The sequence below is a fragment of the Guillardia theta genome (genome assembly GCF_000315625.1).
Source record: "Guillardia theta CCMP2712 unplaced genomic scaffold GUITHscaffold_42, whole genome shotgun sequence".
NCBI classification, from domain to species: domain Eukaryota; class Cryptophyceae; order Pyrenomonadales; family Geminigeraceae; genus Guillardia; species Guillardia theta.
The window spans coordinates 161,384-178,496 of NW_005434632.1; the positions used below are offsets into that span (position 1 = coordinate 161,384).

General features: G+C 52.4%; 3 protein-coding genes across 3 annotated transcripts; all 3 read right to left on the reverse strand.

Moving 5' to 3' along the window:
* Nucleotides 1-109: 109 nt before the first annotated feature.
* On the reverse strand, nt 110-4,213 carry GUITHDRAFT_72452 (hypothetical protein; the record flags this gene model as incomplete). The annotated part of the gene is made up of 9 exons (XM_005831029.1): nt 110-172; nt 275-316; nt 365-496; nt 617-700; nt 747-839; nt 1,104-1,184; nt 1,240-1,334; nt 1,381-3,591; nt 3,694-4,213. 9 exons carry the CDS (start codon nt 4,211-4,213, stop codon nt 110-112), a joined length of 3,321 nt encoding a protein of 1,106 aa, XP_005831086.1.
* A 3,113-nt stretch (nt 4,214-7,326) lies between these two features.
* Nucleotides 7,327-8,028, reverse strand: GUITHDRAFT_153059 (hypothetical protein; the record flags this gene model as incomplete). The annotated part of the gene is made up of 1 exon (XM_005831030.1): nt 7,327-8,028. A coding segment is annotated over exon 1 (382 nt), but the record flags the coding sequence as incomplete, so codon positions are not given.
* A 4,039-nt stretch (nt 8,029-12,067) lies between these two features.
* Nucleotides 12,068-16,382, reverse strand: GUITHDRAFT_109892 (hypothetical protein; the record flags this gene model as incomplete). The annotated part of the gene is made up of 18 exons (XM_005831031.1): nt 12,068-12,125; nt 12,180-12,208; nt 12,258-12,321; nt 12,372-12,401; nt 12,460-12,580; nt 12,673-12,765; nt 12,808-12,871; nt 13,363-13,431; nt 13,483-13,556; nt 13,606-13,648; nt 13,698-13,750; nt 13,791-14,946; nt 14,993-15,225; nt 15,287-15,361; nt 15,416-15,498; nt 15,757-15,829; nt 15,873-15,925; nt 16,324-16,382. 18 exons carry the CDS (start codon nt 16,380-16,382, stop codon nt 12,068-12,070), a joined length of 2,430 nt encoding a protein of 809 aa, XP_005831088.1.
* Nucleotides 16,383-17,113: the final 731 nt, after the last annotated feature.

Here is a 17,113-nt window from a genome sequence, read left to right on the forward strand (position 1 = left end):
AAGGACGGAGGAGGGAGGAGGAGATAGAGGGTGAGATGGGTGTGTAAAGCTGCATTCTGTATGAATATCGAATAACTATTGCTCCCTCGCACCCTGCAGTAGTTCGTGCTCACACTTGAGGTCTCGTCTGAACTACGTAGAACTTTCCGTCCCTGTAACACCCTTCGATGTCCTGCATTGTCCACTCGTGAGTCCTCCATCGTTGTCTCCTCCCCCTCCACTCTCTCCCCCTTCCTTCCCCACTCCTCCTCCTCCTCCTCCTCCTCCTCCTCACCTGCGGCGTTCCACCCATGGCCTTCTCGACATCGACAGCAACCTGACAGCATCGATCAGCGATCAGGCATTCCATCCTCTCGTCTTCAACCTTGCAGACTCCTCGCATAATCTTATCTGCGAACCCTCTGTCGGTCGCGAGCTTCTCGTTGAAGTACATCAACGTCTTCTTGGTGTTCTTGACCATCGGGATACTGTCATACAGCCCTGCTCCTGCAAACCCCTACATGCACGAGTCAGCTCTGCCCCTCTTACTCTCCGCTCGTCCCTCCCTCCCCCCTTCTCAGTCTCCTCCCCCCTCCCAGCCCCCGACTCCTCCTCCTCTCCTCTCGGCAATGCTCACAGGAAGGTCCTCTCCGTTGGAGTCCGAACGGAAAATCAAACCTCCGCCGAAGAGCCCGACGCTCTTGCTGGGTAGCGAGTGGACCTGTGAGGTTGTCAAGGTGATCGGGCGGAGCAGCGGTCAAACTCACAGTCGGATCTCCTGATCCATCCTTCTTCATTGAGAACCCGAGGGCTCTGCCAGGGAAGTTTCCAACCAGAGTCTCTCCCAGCCCAACGACAATCTGCGTGCGGAAGCAAGAGGGAGAGTTAGGAAGAGACGGAGAAGAGAGAGAGGGAGGAGAACAGAGAGAGAGAGAAAGAGAGAGAGACAGAGACAGAGACAGAGACAGAGAGACGGAAAGAGCAGAGAGAGGGAGAGAAGGAGAGGGGAGGCAAGGAAGGAGGGAGACAGAAAGAGAGAGAGGGGGATACAGAGACAGAGACAGTGACAGAGGAGCAAGGCAGGAAGAGGACAACAGGAGCTAGCACAAGTTCAGTCACAGCACCTCAGCATACATCTCCGTCGAGTCGCCAGTGGCCGGGTTCACCGTGTGGATCACAAACGCGTACTCAGCCTCCACCAGCCTCTGCGGACTAACGTCAGCCATCGTCGAGTCGACTATGGCGGATCAGTGGCAGCACCTGGATCAAGACGGCCATCTGGACCTGGTGGACCGGGATGTTGGACTTCTTGCAGCTCCAGTAGGCCCTTTCGTTCCATTTGGAAGCCCAGACACCTGCCATGAGGGTCAAGACTTCAAGTGAGGATGGAAGGGGTCGAACCCTTGAGTGCCATGAACGCCTCGTCCCACTCTTTCCCCTCCAACTCTCCGGACGTGATGATGCCGGACTTCTCCAGGGAAGATTTCAGCTGCGTCACGAGGTCGTTGGGGGCGGAGAGGGAGAGGGTAAGATCCTTGAGCCTCCGCAGCACCCCGTGCGGATCCTTGGTCTCCTTCAGCTCCTTGTCTATGATGGCGTTGTATGCCTTGGAGATCTCCTTGTTCTCGGGGCAGCTCATAACCTTCTCGAACACTCCAAACGGCACAACCGCGCTTCGGGGGGTTTGGATCCAGTCAGGAAGCAGCTTCCGCACCGCGACGATGTTGGTGCTCTTTGCTCCGAAGGTCTTGGGCGACGCCTTGACGTCTATGGATGCCTCAGGCAAGCAGAAGGAGGTGAACTTGGCTGGAGGAGGCAGCTCGAGCTTAAGGTTCTTGAGGCCCTCGTTGAGTTGGTTCATGTCGTCTCCGGAAGCAACATCTCCTGTCTCTGTGACAGTGACTCTGTTTCCGCTAATCTGGCAAGATACCGTCTTGCCCACAAGCTTCCCGAGGTTGTCAAACTCATCAGGGTCGAAGCAAGAGGCGAACAGAACTTTGAGATTCCTAGCCCTCACAGAGATGTGCGCCAACACGTCAGGAGCATCAGGAGTGATCACACCAACCACTCCAGGAGGAACTTCTTCTTCGCCCGAGAGCGAGTTCGCCAGGAGGACCGTCGGCTTCGAGTAAGTCTCACTTTGGACCGACATCAGGTCGTGGACCTCCACAAGCTGACCCACAGCTCCCGGCTTCCCAGTCGAGATCACTTGCCACATGGTTCCACCGCCCAGCTTTCTAAGCACCTTGTCCAGCTTCCTGAGGAAGGAGGACAAAACAAACGAGCACCCGCCTCCTCTAACAAGTTCTTCAGAGAACAACGTTATGCTCCACTTCTCAGGGATCTTCTCTGGTGTGACAGCGCACAAACCGTACCCAAGATACTCTGCTCTCTTCTGCATGTTGTTTTGGATGCCGTCAACATAGTCGCCCATGGCCCTTCTCATTCTCTCAACCACAGCCATGGCCTTGGTGGGCCAGCCTTGCGTCATCCCCTTGTGAACTTCTTCTTCGAGCTGGACCCAGTCCCTCAAGCAAGCTTTCAGCTCGTTGGCATGCGAGTCTTGGACGTTGGGGTCCAACGTGCCCTTGGCAGGGGAGGATGAGTACACCAAGTTCTCCAGGGCCAACCCGACCCACAGGGTGAGAGCACGCGCTCCTGTGTTGAGCTCCACCGAGTCCAGAGAGCCCAACGAGCGTTCAGCCATGAGTCTGAGCTGCGCCTCGAGGCCAAGGTCAAGGTAGAGGAGATCGCGCAGCTTCATAATATCTCCCTCCTTGGTCATCTTGACACCGATCAACTGCCTGACCTCAGTAATGGAGTCGATAACGGCTGGAGTGCGGGCCTCGTTAGCTCCTCGCTCCCGCAAGATGCTCTCAAGGAGAACGTTGATGTGGCCTTCCAGAAAGCCACGGCAAACCTCAACGCACTTCTCCAAGTCAGCCCCAGCGTGAACGTTCTTGAGGATCCTCAAGTAGTTGTTGAAATCATTGATCAGACCGTCCTTCTTGTCACCAAAGAATTGAGGCTCTGTCACGATTGCACGCTCGTATCCTTTCAGCCTCTCGCGGTTCAAGCCATTCTCATGGATTACACGCCAGAACTCTGCCAAATTTCCATTCGAGTGCAAGAATGCAAGATACGCCTGACAAATAATGATGTCGTCGGGTGTGGAGTTATTGTGCAACTTTTGATGCCATTCTTCAACGAATGTACCCTTGGATTCCGGCAGTCTATGTCTGTGCATAATGTGCAAAATTTCATCGCGAATGGCTTGACCGTCACCTCCAGACCCACCACGACCAATACAACCAAGCATTAAGCGGAAAATTTCTCTTTCAATTGGACCTGAGTTTTTCCATCTCCAGGATATCAACTTGTTCAGTTGCTCAGATGCATGCGACAACTCTCTCGGCTTCGTGTTGTAGTTACGTTGCCATGAAAGCTGCCTAATCTGCGAGAACCTGAGCCAAATGAAGACGAAATACAAGATGTCACGTCCAGCCTCGCCTGGGGGAGCGCGATCAATCAAAGAACAAGCCATATGATATCGATGCATCAGGGTGACATGGCCCTGCTTCTCAAAATCAAAGATTTCCCGGGCGACGGTGGCTCCAGTTGGCGGAGAGATCTCAGTTCCAGACAGAGTGCGTACTAGAGGGGTCTGTATGACTCCAGATTTACTCTTCCCCTTATCCTGAAGCCTGATGCGACCTTCCTCAGTGATCGGCACGCAGAAATCATGATTGTCTGCCTTGTACCAGGCTCCATTTGAGGTGTCTTTGAGCACAAAAGAGATTGATGGAGGCAACGAACCTCGAAGCTCAAATTTGATACTTTGCTCTACTGTTCCAACCTCAGTCTTGAACTTAGACTCTACAGCCTTCCCGTGCGCTTCTCCACTCTCCAATGCGGAAATGGTTTCTTGATTGGGCAGCGTCCACTCTCCAGGTTCTTTCTCAGCAACGCCCCAATGCAAGACAAGTGGGCCAGGCCCCTTGTCTCCCCTTTCTGGAATGACATTGATTTCAACCTTCGACTGCTTCACTTTTGCTTTCACGACTCCTTCTTGTCTTCCTTGACTGTTCTGATAGGAGAACGGAATTCGGTAAAGTCTGCCTCCCTCACTCTTGTAGAAATCATCGGCTTCTTTAAGATGCGACTCCTCCTGGGCCTTTCGTGCTTCGATGATTTTGACAGCAGACTCAAAGGAAGGTGATCGCTGCAGTCTCATGGACTTGCTTTCTTGCTTTCCATCAACCCACGCCTTTTCACGCTGCGCAGCATTCCAGAGCAAATGGGCTAAGTCCTGATTCCACGTGACCGTGCCTGAAGGCTTGGCTTCTTTGGAGTATTGCGGACTGGCATCAGCTCGCATTTTGTCAACGTCGATAGCTCCAGTGAACGAAGGAGATCGCTGCAGGTGCGGCATCTTCTTTCCTTCCGTCTTCTTCACCGGGAGGAAAAAGTTTCCGCCTGCACCACCAGGATACCAGTTGTCCCTGTCTGGTTCGAAGAGCACAAACCTGATTCCTATCAGGGGCTTGGGCTTCAAGTCGTCTGGCACCCAGATTTCCGCTTGCAATTTACCATCAACCATCTTGAGAGGAGTTCTTACTGCACGATCCTTGTAAAGAGCCGAATGAGCAGGAATAATGGAAGGGCATCCGGCTTTTCCCGGAGTGATCCACTCGTCGTCAGAGTTCACAGCCACTCCCCAATGCAAAGTCAGCGTTTTGATCTCACTCCCATCCACCGAAAATATCGCTCTTACTCCTCCTTCCTCTCGCCGGCTCTCGGTCTTGAACCAGGCATTGTTCCGCAACTCAAATCGATGCTCGTGCAGAAGGTCAGCCTTTCCTCCTCGCAGTCTGATCGCTGCACCAAAAGTGCCTTGCTCAGCGAAGCTCTTGAACGAAGACGGGCCATAGCTCTGCCTTGAACGTGCCCTGTTGATGAACTAGAACAAGATGGATGGTTACATCTTAGCATGAATAGATTCAAAGACAAAGGACCTGAACATGATTGCTGTCTGCTTCTATGGTGTTGGGAAATAGAATCCCAGCAAAGGCGAATCCAAAGAAGGCTATGCGAGAAACATTAGGATACGTACGCTTGATATCGCCCGAGAATCCAAGGTACATAGCAGACATAAGGAGACATGCTACAATGAATAGGCCGTTCGCTTTCAGATCCGATTGCTGTACTTCAGATATGATAGCAGGTTGAGTTATTGAAGCCAGCCGATCAGACTGTATGTAAAGGGCAGCAGACATCGCTGCGAAGGCCAGGAGACTGAGAGTTGCAAGAGCCACGAATGACTTGCATCTCTCGCTTGCCTTCATTGTTACTAGGTATGAGCTGGCGTCCGATCCTGGTGAAAAAGTTCAACCCAACTTGGAAAGTTTTTATCAAAAGAGAGCATCCTGAAGAAAGTATTTAAACCTCCCTTGGAACTACTTCCGACCTTAATCCTCACATCCTCCCTTGTAAGGTCAGCCCAATACTTATTCTATGCGCGCACAAACATCATATTCCCCTCCAAAACGAAGAAGTTGCTTTTCGTCCTTTCCTCGCCTCCCCTTTCGCCCTCTTTTCAATTTATTGGATCAACCTTCCTCGTTCTTACCTCCCATATATTGAACATCACACAACTCACTTTACTACGACAACACCCTTCCTCACTCTCACAGGCACCCCTTCATGCCGTATCGCCTCATCACCTACTCTTACGACATCCCAGTCAATCTTTTTGCTCTCTCTCCCAATCTTCATTTGTTCATCAATCTTCCATCCAAGTTCTTTCATGGATCTCCCTTCTATTTTATTCTGCCATGGTTGAAACTCTCTTTCCCGCTCCCGTCATGCCCGTCCTGGTCTGTCAACCATGCATGCAATGCGCCCTTCGCTCATCACTGCATCCCTTCTTACCCTACCCTACCCTACCAAGAGGAACCTCGTTCACACATCTGTACCATGGGTAGTCAAGAACCCTACCCCACCATTTATTTCCTCTGTCAGCCAGTTTTCATACCACCCCCTCTAGTCATAGAGAACCTATTTGCGACCCTACCCCCTCCATATCACTTTCAGTGCATATACCGTCCACAAGCTGCTTACTCCACCCTCTCTGAGAAAGGTACCCCACCCTACTAGGCTTTTTTCAGCAGCCACCGTTCATAGCAGCGTACCCCACCCATGTTTCCACTACTTCGAGCTACACACTCCTTTTCTTCACCCACCTAGGAGACATAACCCCCCTACCCTCACCCCACCCCTGGCAGCCCCCAACCCCAACCCCACCAATCGGGCAGCATCTCTACACCTGCGCTCCTTTTTCTTCAACCGTCAGTGACTCTGATTGTGTCCGATGGTCCGGGATCGGTGATCCGCCGGCGGCCTGCCAGGCTGATCCGACCCTGGTGACCGGGCGGACTCCGAGGCTCCCCGGCGGGCGGCTGGGCAGCCCGCCGGGACCGGGCCGATGGCAGTGGCCCCGGGACTGAGACCGGCGTGTCACCCGGCGATGATCATCAGGGCCTACTAGGCTACTCACTCGGACGGCGGAACTTGTGACTGAGGGCCGCCACTCACTGCCGCGGCCCGGGCCGGCAGCCCGCGGCCCGGCCCGCGGCCCCCCCGCGTGACGTGCTCATCATGGCATTCGTTGCCACTGGGACGATGATCGGCCCGGCCCGCCCGGCCGGCCGGGCATAGCGGACGGTGACGGCGGACTCCGGGACTCGTGACTCATGGTCGGATGGCATTACGGGACAACTGGCGTTAGGACGGCCCGAGTCCGATCGCCGGGACTCCGGGCCGGATCACTGACTCATCCGACCAGCCAGTCCGATCCGCATTCATCATCAGTGACTCGGATCGGCATGCCGTGGATGACTCAAGTTCAAGTTTCGAGTCCGACCGTACGGTCCGACTCGAACTTCCGCAGCGGCGGCGCCCGGCCGGGCCGCGCGGTGTGGTGCGGCAGTGCGTGGCACTCCGAGGCTCGCTAGTTTCTTGTCTGAGTCGATGTGACTTGCTTGTTGGAGCCTTACAGCGGAGCCGCCTCCCCAATGATCAGTGTCATTCAGCACTGCATTGAATCACTTCAATGATCACATGTCGTACTGACCATGATCAGATGGAGAGAGGTGGAGAGAGGGATGAAGTGAGGGAAAGAGGGGGAAAGGCAGGGGGAGAGGGAGTGATGGAGGAAGGAAGATAAGTGCAGGGCCCTGTAAACATGGTGATGGCCGCAAGTTGTCGGATGAAAACTTGCCGCTTTCAAGCCACCGGCGCAGACTCAGTCCCGCTCCTCAAAGTCGAATCGCTCAAGCAGAATGTGATCAGAAAGGGATGAGGATGTATTCGTATTCACTTTCTTAGTTCTATACAGCTCTATCATATCAGTCATGTTCTCACTATCACTAGATTGTGAGGCTTTACATGAGATTAACATCATTAGATTGCAATCAGCAGGATCTCTACTTTGTTGACTGAATCTCGGTAGCTTCCTTTCACTCTTCAGCTCATGGTGTCCGTAGACATGCTTCTGTTGTAGAGACGTCGCGCTGTTGGGTCATAACTGCTCACTGTTGTCCGTGTCCATCCGCCAGGAGTCACCACTGACGACTGCAGCAAGCTTCTATGATTGCATGTAACACGATGTTCATGAGAGCAAGGATTGCTAGGAAAAGAAGAGACGGCCAAGGAAGGCTGAGGGTGAGAGTTGAAGCAGTCGCTCAAGCATCCAAGCGCTAGCTCCCTCTGCTCATCGCATAGGATTTGCTCATCAAATACCGAGCAAACTATGCTGTTCTGTGGCTGTTGTTTGAATGGCTCCTCGTTGTTATCGCATGCAGGAAAGTCGATATGTACGTCGACGGTGGAATGGAGGCTACACTGAATCATCTTGAAGGCAGGCCTTGTTTGTGTTGGAGCAGACGGTGACCAGGAGTCGCTTGTATATCTTGAGCTGTGTCGAACAAGAGCTTGTTTTGCGTCAGAGACGGAAAGAGAGAGAGAGAAAGAGAGGCAGGAGGATGTCGTGGGACTTCTTGGGAGTAGAGCAGTTTATATCGGCAGTCTTTTGCATCGCCCCGACATCCTGTGGTAACAACTCCGACCAGGAACAAAGGATGTGTAAAGAACAACCTAATAAGAAAAATAAGAGTAAAACTCTGTACCGCCCGAGTTGTAAAATACTGGCTACATGTGTTTTATAACTTGATCGATCTCCCCGCATTGCTCCCTCCACCGTACGGGCCGTGCCGGGGGCCCCTCTGAGGCAGACTCGCAGCACCTTCGCCGGTTGCCTTTACTCAAAGTTAAGTTAAAATCAGTACGGGGACATTTCCGGGATGTCGGCGGAGTTGGGGATCACGTGGCGCTCATCGCTTTCAGAGCTCGCCTCAGCCCCGCTCAGCAAGGCAGACTCATTGAAGTTAGTACCTCAGCCCTTGAACCTTGTGCTGCCCCCAGCAGCACCATGGCGTCACGGGCCATGATGGCGGTGCGCCCGGGGGCATTGTCGGAGTAGGCTTGTACTGGAGGGCTTCACTCAACACCGTTAGCTTCTGCCAACCGACAACTGCTAGCCGGGCTGCAGTCTTTACTCAAAGTTAAGTTAAAGATCAGTACGAGGACTGATCAGGGGGGGTCACGGGTGGTAACCGCCATCCCTTATCCTTGTGCGTTTGAAACCTCAACGCTTGACTTGAAAACTACCAGATGTTTACTCCGTCGGATAACCTAGTAAGGCGCTGGTAGGATCATCCTAGCAGATGTAAAAGGTGCTCAACGAGTCACGATGCGGAGGACCCCTGTCAGCGCAGCGATCCTAGGAGGTCACTAGGTCGGATCTCACCTCCCTGCTGAGCTTACAGGATCAGTCACAGGCACTCGCCGTAGTCCAGCTGATCCAACTGCCGGCCCCTTAACCCTGTAAGGGTTTGATAAGGGCCCAGCTCACGTAAGGGCCCAGCTCACGGCACTACTGGGGGAGGAGGGGGTTGGAAGAGATGGGAAGTGGGAGGATGGGGAAAGAGAAGGTGAAAGATGGGCGTTGTATATCGTGGGTATGAATCACAAACCTCACTCGCAACTTCGAGCAATTGATGTCTAGTTGTCACATTTTCAATGATATTGTGAAATATCACCTTCTTCCATCCTTGTCCTCCTGTCCCCCTGTCCCCCTGTCCCCCTGTCCCCCTGTCCCCCTGTCCCCCTGTCCCCCTGTCCCCCCGTCCTCCTGTCCTCCTGTCCTATCATACAAACACTGATATCAGCTGTCATACAAAGATATCAGGCAGGTCAGGTACGCGATTGGCTCGTCAGTGCTCGAATCCGACGCGGCTTGCCCGTCACCGGCCTTGATCCTAACAGGCGTCCACTGGTGAAGTTGAAGATCAACAAAGAACCTTTAAAATAGGCTGGGATGATACCATTGTGTGGTATTTGGCATGATCGTCATTTGCAGCTGTGAAGCCCTCGTTGATGTCCTCGTCTTGTAGCTCAAGCGATTGCGCTAAGTGGTTGTCTGCATTGTGAGATCTACAGCAACTTGTCCTCTCACAGTAACTTATCTCATCAAGCCTATCTCGTTATAACTTGGTTCATCATATCTTATCTCAGCATTACATATCTCATTACACTTCCCGCGCTGCTTTCGGCTGCACAAGGAGGGGGTAGAGCGGTTGATTCCCCTGAAGAGCGACTACCGCATATGGCTGCTCAGTGTGTTGTCGTCTTGCCCGGTGCTAGCAGCGTCGCTCATATGATATGACCCGACTGAACACCCAACAGGCTGAGATCAGACTGATAGAACTCTGAGAATCTATAAGAGCCCTAAGTTTCCCTCATTCCTGGTCACGAAAGAACACAAGCTTCTGAGAAGCGAGAGCTCACACGAGGCGAGCACAGCAATCAGACTCGGCTCTTCTGACCCCTCGTCCTTCCTCTACCAGGCTCACGCGGCCTACAGGAGGATCAGCCTCTTCAGCTAGGACGGTCGCCGTTTCTCTCCTCACTAACTTTGGAACGGGGCGAGCGGCATGCTCAGCGGCTAGCTGCCAGGCTGGATCGGATGGATTGCCCGCAGTGCCAGCCGCCTCGAATGGCGCGCCGCGGCACCGCACTGCACAGCGGCACGCCACTGCACTGCAGCAACTTACTGACCGGACTCGGATCATCCGAGACCCGCAAGCGGCGGGAGTCGCGGCCCGGCGGAGTCCGGGCCGGACTGGAATCGCCCGGCCCCGCAGACTTGGACTCCGCCGTCTGGCATTCAGATAGTCAGTGGCAGCAAAGTTCCGCCGCGGGTGACTGGGCCGGGCCGGCCGGCGTGACTCCGCGCGGCATGGCCCGGCCCGGGGGGGGGGCCACTGGGCCGGCCGGGGCCGGGGGGCGGTACGGTACGCCGGGTCCGAGCTTTTTACTTTGAAAGTTAAGTTAAAAATCAGTACGAGGACAATCAGCCGACGGTCCGAACTTCTTTGAGTAAAGTAGTTTTTTTGCCTGTCAGAGCCCGGCCGCCGCGGAGGCGCATCATTCCATTGCAATGCCCGGCCGCAGTCACTAAGTGAAGCAGTCCGATCCGTGGCACCGCCCCGGTACTCCGGTACTCCGGAATAAAATCGAGTCTGATCGAAAGAGATTGAATCTTTGCTGTCATTGTTTGCTCCATCACGATCGTGATCGGGACTCAAAGATCCGGTGTCACCGAGTGTCAAGACTCTTCAACGGCTTCAACGGTCCATCAAAAGTGTCTCCTTCAAGGCTTCAGAGGGTACTTTACTAACCCGACTATAGTAGTCGGATGGGGGGTGGGTCATGACTGGAAAGGGGGCGCCTGACGTAGAAGTCACTCTATGACTGTTTGCTCCTCCTCGCCTAGTCAACCTCTTGGTCATCTTCCCGTGGGCCGACCGAGCCTCCCGCCCCGTCAACATCAGTCTGAACTCCTCCCTCGACTCTCACGTCAGCAGCAGCAGCAGCAGCACAAGAAGCAGAAGGAGAAGAAAAGGAGGAAGAGGAAGAGGAAGAGGAAAGAGGACGAGGAAGACAAAGGAGAGGAGCACCTCAAGTCGCAGCGTCATTGTCATTGTCATTGTCATTGTCATCGTGATCAGATTGATTCCAGTTCGACTCACTGACTCGCCCTCTCTCGTACTCTGGTATATCGTCAAGCATGTGCTCTAGTACAGCTGATTCCAAGAACAAACCTCCTCAGAGCTTTGTAGCATTCGCAGGCCTGACTGATGTGGATGAAGAATCCGGGGAGGCGGACTTCGTGTATGGAAGCTTAACGGATTCCTTCAACGTCGCCCTTCAGCCGGCTCATAGAAGCAGCACATCCTGTTGTAAGGGCCTCTTTGAGTCGACCTTGATTCCTGGATGCTGGTCGAGCAGAGCAGCCAGCAACTATGATCCCACTACCCGGCGTCTCTACAACAAGATCATCGCATGGGAGATGCTGAGCTAAGGCAGAGACCTGGATGAGGCAAGCTGAGATAGTAGATGCCTTGCTATCATGTCTTTGCTGGACGTCACGTGTAGAACATTTTCTTGTACATAGATAGACTGAGATTTTGTTTCTATTGCAGATAAGTAACATCTATTGTCAATAGGTATTTAAACATCTTGTCAAACATTGGTCTTAGCGCTTTAGACATGGTGAACTGTACTCAAGACTTCTTTCGCTTCCTCCTCCTCTTCTTCTTCGTTGTACTTGACTCACTCGCACCCCTACTTGCATGCTCTGATGTCAGTGACCATAGACCAAAGAAAGAAGTCAAAGTCACCTGTCGACCACCATTTCTCTTCTTCTGACTTCTTCTAAGACAGCATTCACGAAAACGGGCTCAATTTCATCTCCCGGCCTGCTGCACAGCTGTTGTCAGAATCCAGGTGCAGGAGAAAGACAAATCGAGCTTGATGGGGAGAATTTGGGAGCAAGGGAGAGGGATTGTAGACAGGGAAGAGGGGGAGGAAAGAGGGAGAAAAAGCGAAAAAGGAGGTGGAGAATGACAAGGCGGACAACAGATCGCATTGTATCGTTGCTTGAAAAGGAATGGACGGGTAAAACGATTCACCGGACGACTTGCTCTCGCAAGTTTGCAACAACTTCTTTTTCTGTTAGCTGTCGACTGTTCCAAAAATATCATGAGCGAACTGTCATATGCATCAAATGCCGCATTCACCTGTGACCGGCGAGGACGTTCTCCACGACCTACTGAGACTGTCAGGGAGGGTGGGAGGACAGCGGTAGTACACAAGACCTGCTGCATGTACACGTTTGACACGTCCTTCCATGGTTTGCACGGCTGCTTCTCAGCTTCAGGGCTGACAGCCGTTGAGCAGGAGGAGTAGGATTGACACATGCCCCTTGATACCCAGCATTCAAGTCAGCGACTCTGATGACTCTGAAAGCAATGGAGAGACAACCTGTGGATGTGATGGGATGTGAACTTGGGGTACAACACAATGGCCCGCCCCAGCCCGTTGACCTTTGGAACAGCGTGAGGAGAAACAAGAACAACGTTCAAGACAACGATGCGATCGATGACTTGACTTGACATGATCTCGGAGCATGATGCCGAAACTGCAAAACAGTTGAGGCCGCATGTTCTGATTTCCTTCTCAGCCTACAGGCCACATCATGTGATGTAATCGTCAGACTTACAACGGACGTACCTGAAGACGAAGAGGCTGATCGTTGGAAGCAAACAATGTCAGCCTTGTCATCCAGGATCCTTGGACAGAACTCAAGTTGCAGATAGATGTTGTCTGCAGGAAGAACAATCATTTCCTGCGTTTCTCTCGCATCACCAGGATACAATCTCAAGTTGTTTTGTCCTGATCTGTGAAATTTCTTGACCGTCAGTCTGCCACTCTGTCAAGATCAGGTGAACAGCAGCAAGAAAAGCATCACGAAAGCCGACTGCAGCCTGTGGTGTAGCAAGGCAGACAGGAGGGAACAGGTGGCACATTTCAAACTCTTTGCAACAGTTTGAATTCTATCAGTGAGTTTTTGCCTATCCAGCTTGACGGTTGAGTTTCCTTTCCTGTCGCATCTGCGGACTAGAGTTAATCTCAATGAAAGTTCAACATCCGTTAACAGACAGGTTGGCTGGTAGCAGAGCATGTTGAGAAAGTGTCGGTGTGTCAAAGCTATTCGCAAGGCGACGAACGTCTTCAGAGTAAATCATGTTATGTTCGTCAAGATCACAGTGACATAAGTGGACCAGAATCATCAATGTAAGGAAGAGCAGGAAAGTTGTTTTTGTCTGTCGCTGTCAGTGTGTTTAGGGCCGTGGTGTGGTAATGCATCTGCAGTGAATGTTGTCAGGGGTTCTGCTCAGAGCTGGAGACATCACTGATTACAATCTTGTCGACCCGAGGCAGGTCTGCCAGTATCGCCTTCAACTCAGTCTGGTTGGTCGCAGGGAACTTCTGCAGATGCCGGTCAGCTCTCATTCTAGTTCTCAACATGGGAAGACCCACATGGGTTGTCATTGGCCTCTTGCAAGTACATGCCCGAGACGCGTGAATGACGATGGGCAGGTGTTTGTTGGAACCTGCGGTGAGATCAGTGAAAGAGGAACAGTGAGGACGAGGTGGTCGGACAGAGAAAGATAGGAGCGATGAGCGACGATGCGTTGTTGAGCTCCTGCAGAAAAGAGCAAGTCACAAGGTACTACGTCTTATTTGTTACTCACAGAAGTCAATTCCGTTGCAAAAAGCACTTCTTGTTGGCCGCTGAAAGCAACATCTTCGAGCATGTCAGTCGTAAACCTCAATTCTCATCTCACTACCTTGCGAGCTGCATCTCTTGTTCTTGCACTGCGCACCCCAGGCCAAGAGGCCTCGGTGCCATGATTGTGACATAAGTTTGCGATCACTGACAACAGCTTTCTTCTGCGTGCTCGCCAGCATGAAAGAACTTTGCGGTGTAGCTTCAACCCAGACAGCTGTCACTGGCGACGGCGGCTTAGAGCAGATTGGAGGGCTCAAGAATTCCTCTACGTTTATACAGCAATCTTGAGGAGATTGTTGGTCCGCAAACTCGATCGTTTGATTTCCACGACGGAGCACAACCAACATCTCAACGACGCTGCTTCTGTTCGCCACGGGCGACACCTTTGCACTGGGTGCCTGGCCAGCTGGTTGGGAAGAGTTTGATACATTCTGACAGAGACCCTTGCAGAACAATCTCTCAAAGGTTGAAGGAATTGCGGTCTCAAAGCCTGGGGAGGAGAGGAAGAGCATCGACTCTTCCTTGAGCGCTCGGAGCATGCTTTCTGCCACGGCGCTCCACCTCGAGCGGTTCAAGAGGTTGTGGCATGCGATGGTCACAGTCTGGCAGGACTCGTCGCAATCAGAAGGCTTCCCTGCCATCCTCAGGGAGTAGGGGAATGTGGCCCCGACGATCTCCACTCGGTTCACCCAGGAAGACTTTGTCTTGTGATCGGAGCACATGTTGTTGGTGAGGTGTAGAAAATCTCTCCTGGTGATGTTGGAGAGAGACAGCGCATCGCTCGAGTTTGTTTCCTTCCCACTCTTCCTAGCCTTCTTCCCTGATGACGCGGTCTTGTGCTTAGCTAGAGCTTTCAGCCACAGGACTGTCTTATTGCGGATGATCGGAACCATGAGCCTGCAGGCCTGGCATGAGATGTCGTCGGCGACTCTCTCCTGCTGTCTCTGCTTCTCAGCACAGTCGTCTCTCTTCTTCACACAGTCCATGAACTCGAAATTCCCATGGCAATCGAAGAAGTCGAACTGAGAACAAGGGATTGCCTGGAGGTCTTGTTGAGCTACATCTTGCGACTCAACATCCCTTTCAGCATGTTGCTTCACGCCCCTCCTTTGGTCGTCCACATTCACTTTTTCGTAGATGGCAGCAACCAGGTCTTCGTTCATAACCTCATTGCAGAACTCCACTCCCTGTTCAACGCACCAATCGTGCACCTGCAGAGCTGTCATCTTGGTGACCTCAACATCGCAACAACATCACAACATTGAAGTTGCAAAGGAACAGCAAGAGTTGCAGGACGCAAAACAGCAAGAATGACCTTGGGGCCGAAGTCAAGGGCAGCCCGGTGCTCAAGGTTGAAGTCTTCTTTCTCGACAATTTCAGAGTGTTTGGAGTGATGATGGGGATCATGATGATGATGATGATCCTGGTTACGATGATGATCGACATGCTGATCATGCCGAGACGATTCTTGCTTGCTCGGATCTTTCCTGCTGAACCAGTCCTTCATCTCACCGGGCAAGCATTCTTCCAGATGATTGTTGTGCTCCGAACCAATGGATGACAAGTGGCAGGAGTGAGAAGTCTGAATCTGAAACGTGATGTCTTTGCCGACATCCATGAGAGAATCTGATGGATTCATGTCACAATGACAATCAGGCAAGCTGCAAGTGCACTTAAAACCTCCGAGTGAAGGATTCCTCAAGATGAGCATGGCGGTGACAGAGCACGCGAGGATGCCATAGAAGGCTGTGCACCAGATGTAGCTGGACAGAAGATCTCTGGCCTTGTCTACGACGAGGATCAAACAGCCTGCCGGGAGAGGCAAAGGCTGTATGAGCTTCAATTGAGGGAGTGAGAGCGTTCAAACCTTGCAGCGAAGTGGATAGGTGAGATCTCTTCTTGAATTTCTTCTGCAGCAGTCGGGCATGCTTATGTCAGTGGCGAGTACATCATGAAATCATCGCAACCAGAGCTTCAGTCAGCTTGTCGTCGAGTTTGCCAGGCTCCTCGTTTGCATTCACCTCACATCGAAGAACTTCTGCAAGGAGACATCGAATCGAACCCAACCTGATGCCACATAGCGGGCAGTTGCCCCTGCCAAACTCTATCAAGAGAGGGGCTGACACCAATAAAGAACCGCACTTTTCCCCGCATCCTGCATGGCACACCTCGCACATCCAGTGCCCCTTGCTGAAACAGAGCATGTCAGAAAAACATCGAGCCCTGATATTCAGGTGAGCGCTCTATGCGGGCATGTTCTTCCTCAATGGCACGAGATTCTCGATCTCCGGGAAAAGAAATGGCGGCTAAAACGATCCGCCGACAACGAACTTGACGAGACTCGCTGTATCACAGTATGGGCAATAACATGTTTCATGGTGTACTAAACAATGTGGTGTATGGTGTTTCTCTCATAATACGGCGTCCTTCCCAACTTTCAAACACATTCCACACAGCTCTCACAAAAATGTGATGCAATCTCAACACCAAATCTCTGAAGGGTCTTGTCTTCCATCATTTCAAATGCAATACTTCATCGTAATACTCGTGATGAGAAGATCCTTTCCCCTCTCCTCTCTTCTTCTTACCTGCATTGCATAATCCGCCCGCTGCCCCCGCCGCACTGCAAGCATCGCCATATTTCCATCTTGACTCGGCTCAACCCACCCTGTTCCTACCACCCTCATCTACCCTCACCCCACCCCTGTTTCCCCGTCCAAGGAAACTTCAGTACCGGTGGTACAGAGCACTTGTATCACCCCTGCATGTTGTCACACTCCTCGTGAGCACCCCCTGTTGTTACTTTGTGAAATACTGGGTAGGGTGTTTTGATCTGGTTGGGTACTATCAAATCGCATTGGATGAACCGGGTATTGTAATATTGATTTGTACGGGTACCATATTTAATTGAGGGGTAGTGAGTACTGAGGGTGGGGTATTTTTGAATTCGAGAATTCGGGTGGGGGTGGTCTGTATGAGGGCGCATCGACGAGCGCAGGGATCCATGGCGGACGCAGGGGAGAGAGCGCTTGAGGAGGAGCTGGCAAGGAAGAGAAAGAAGGTAAGGAAGGGAAGAAGAAAAAGGGAGGAGGGAGGGAAGACATGTATGAGATAGAGACGGAGACGGAGACGGAGACGGAGACAGACAGACAAGGCAGAGACAGAGACAGAGACAGAGACAGAGACAGAGACAGAGACAGATAAGGCAGAGATAGACAAGGCAGAGATAGAGACAGACAGAGGCAGAGGCAGAGACAGAGACAGAGACGGAAACATTTCGGTGATGAAATGAAAAGATCGAATGATAGTGATGGTATCAATCACGGATTGAGGAGCATGTGGCAAGATGCTGGCGAGGAAACAAGGCCTTCCGCAGCA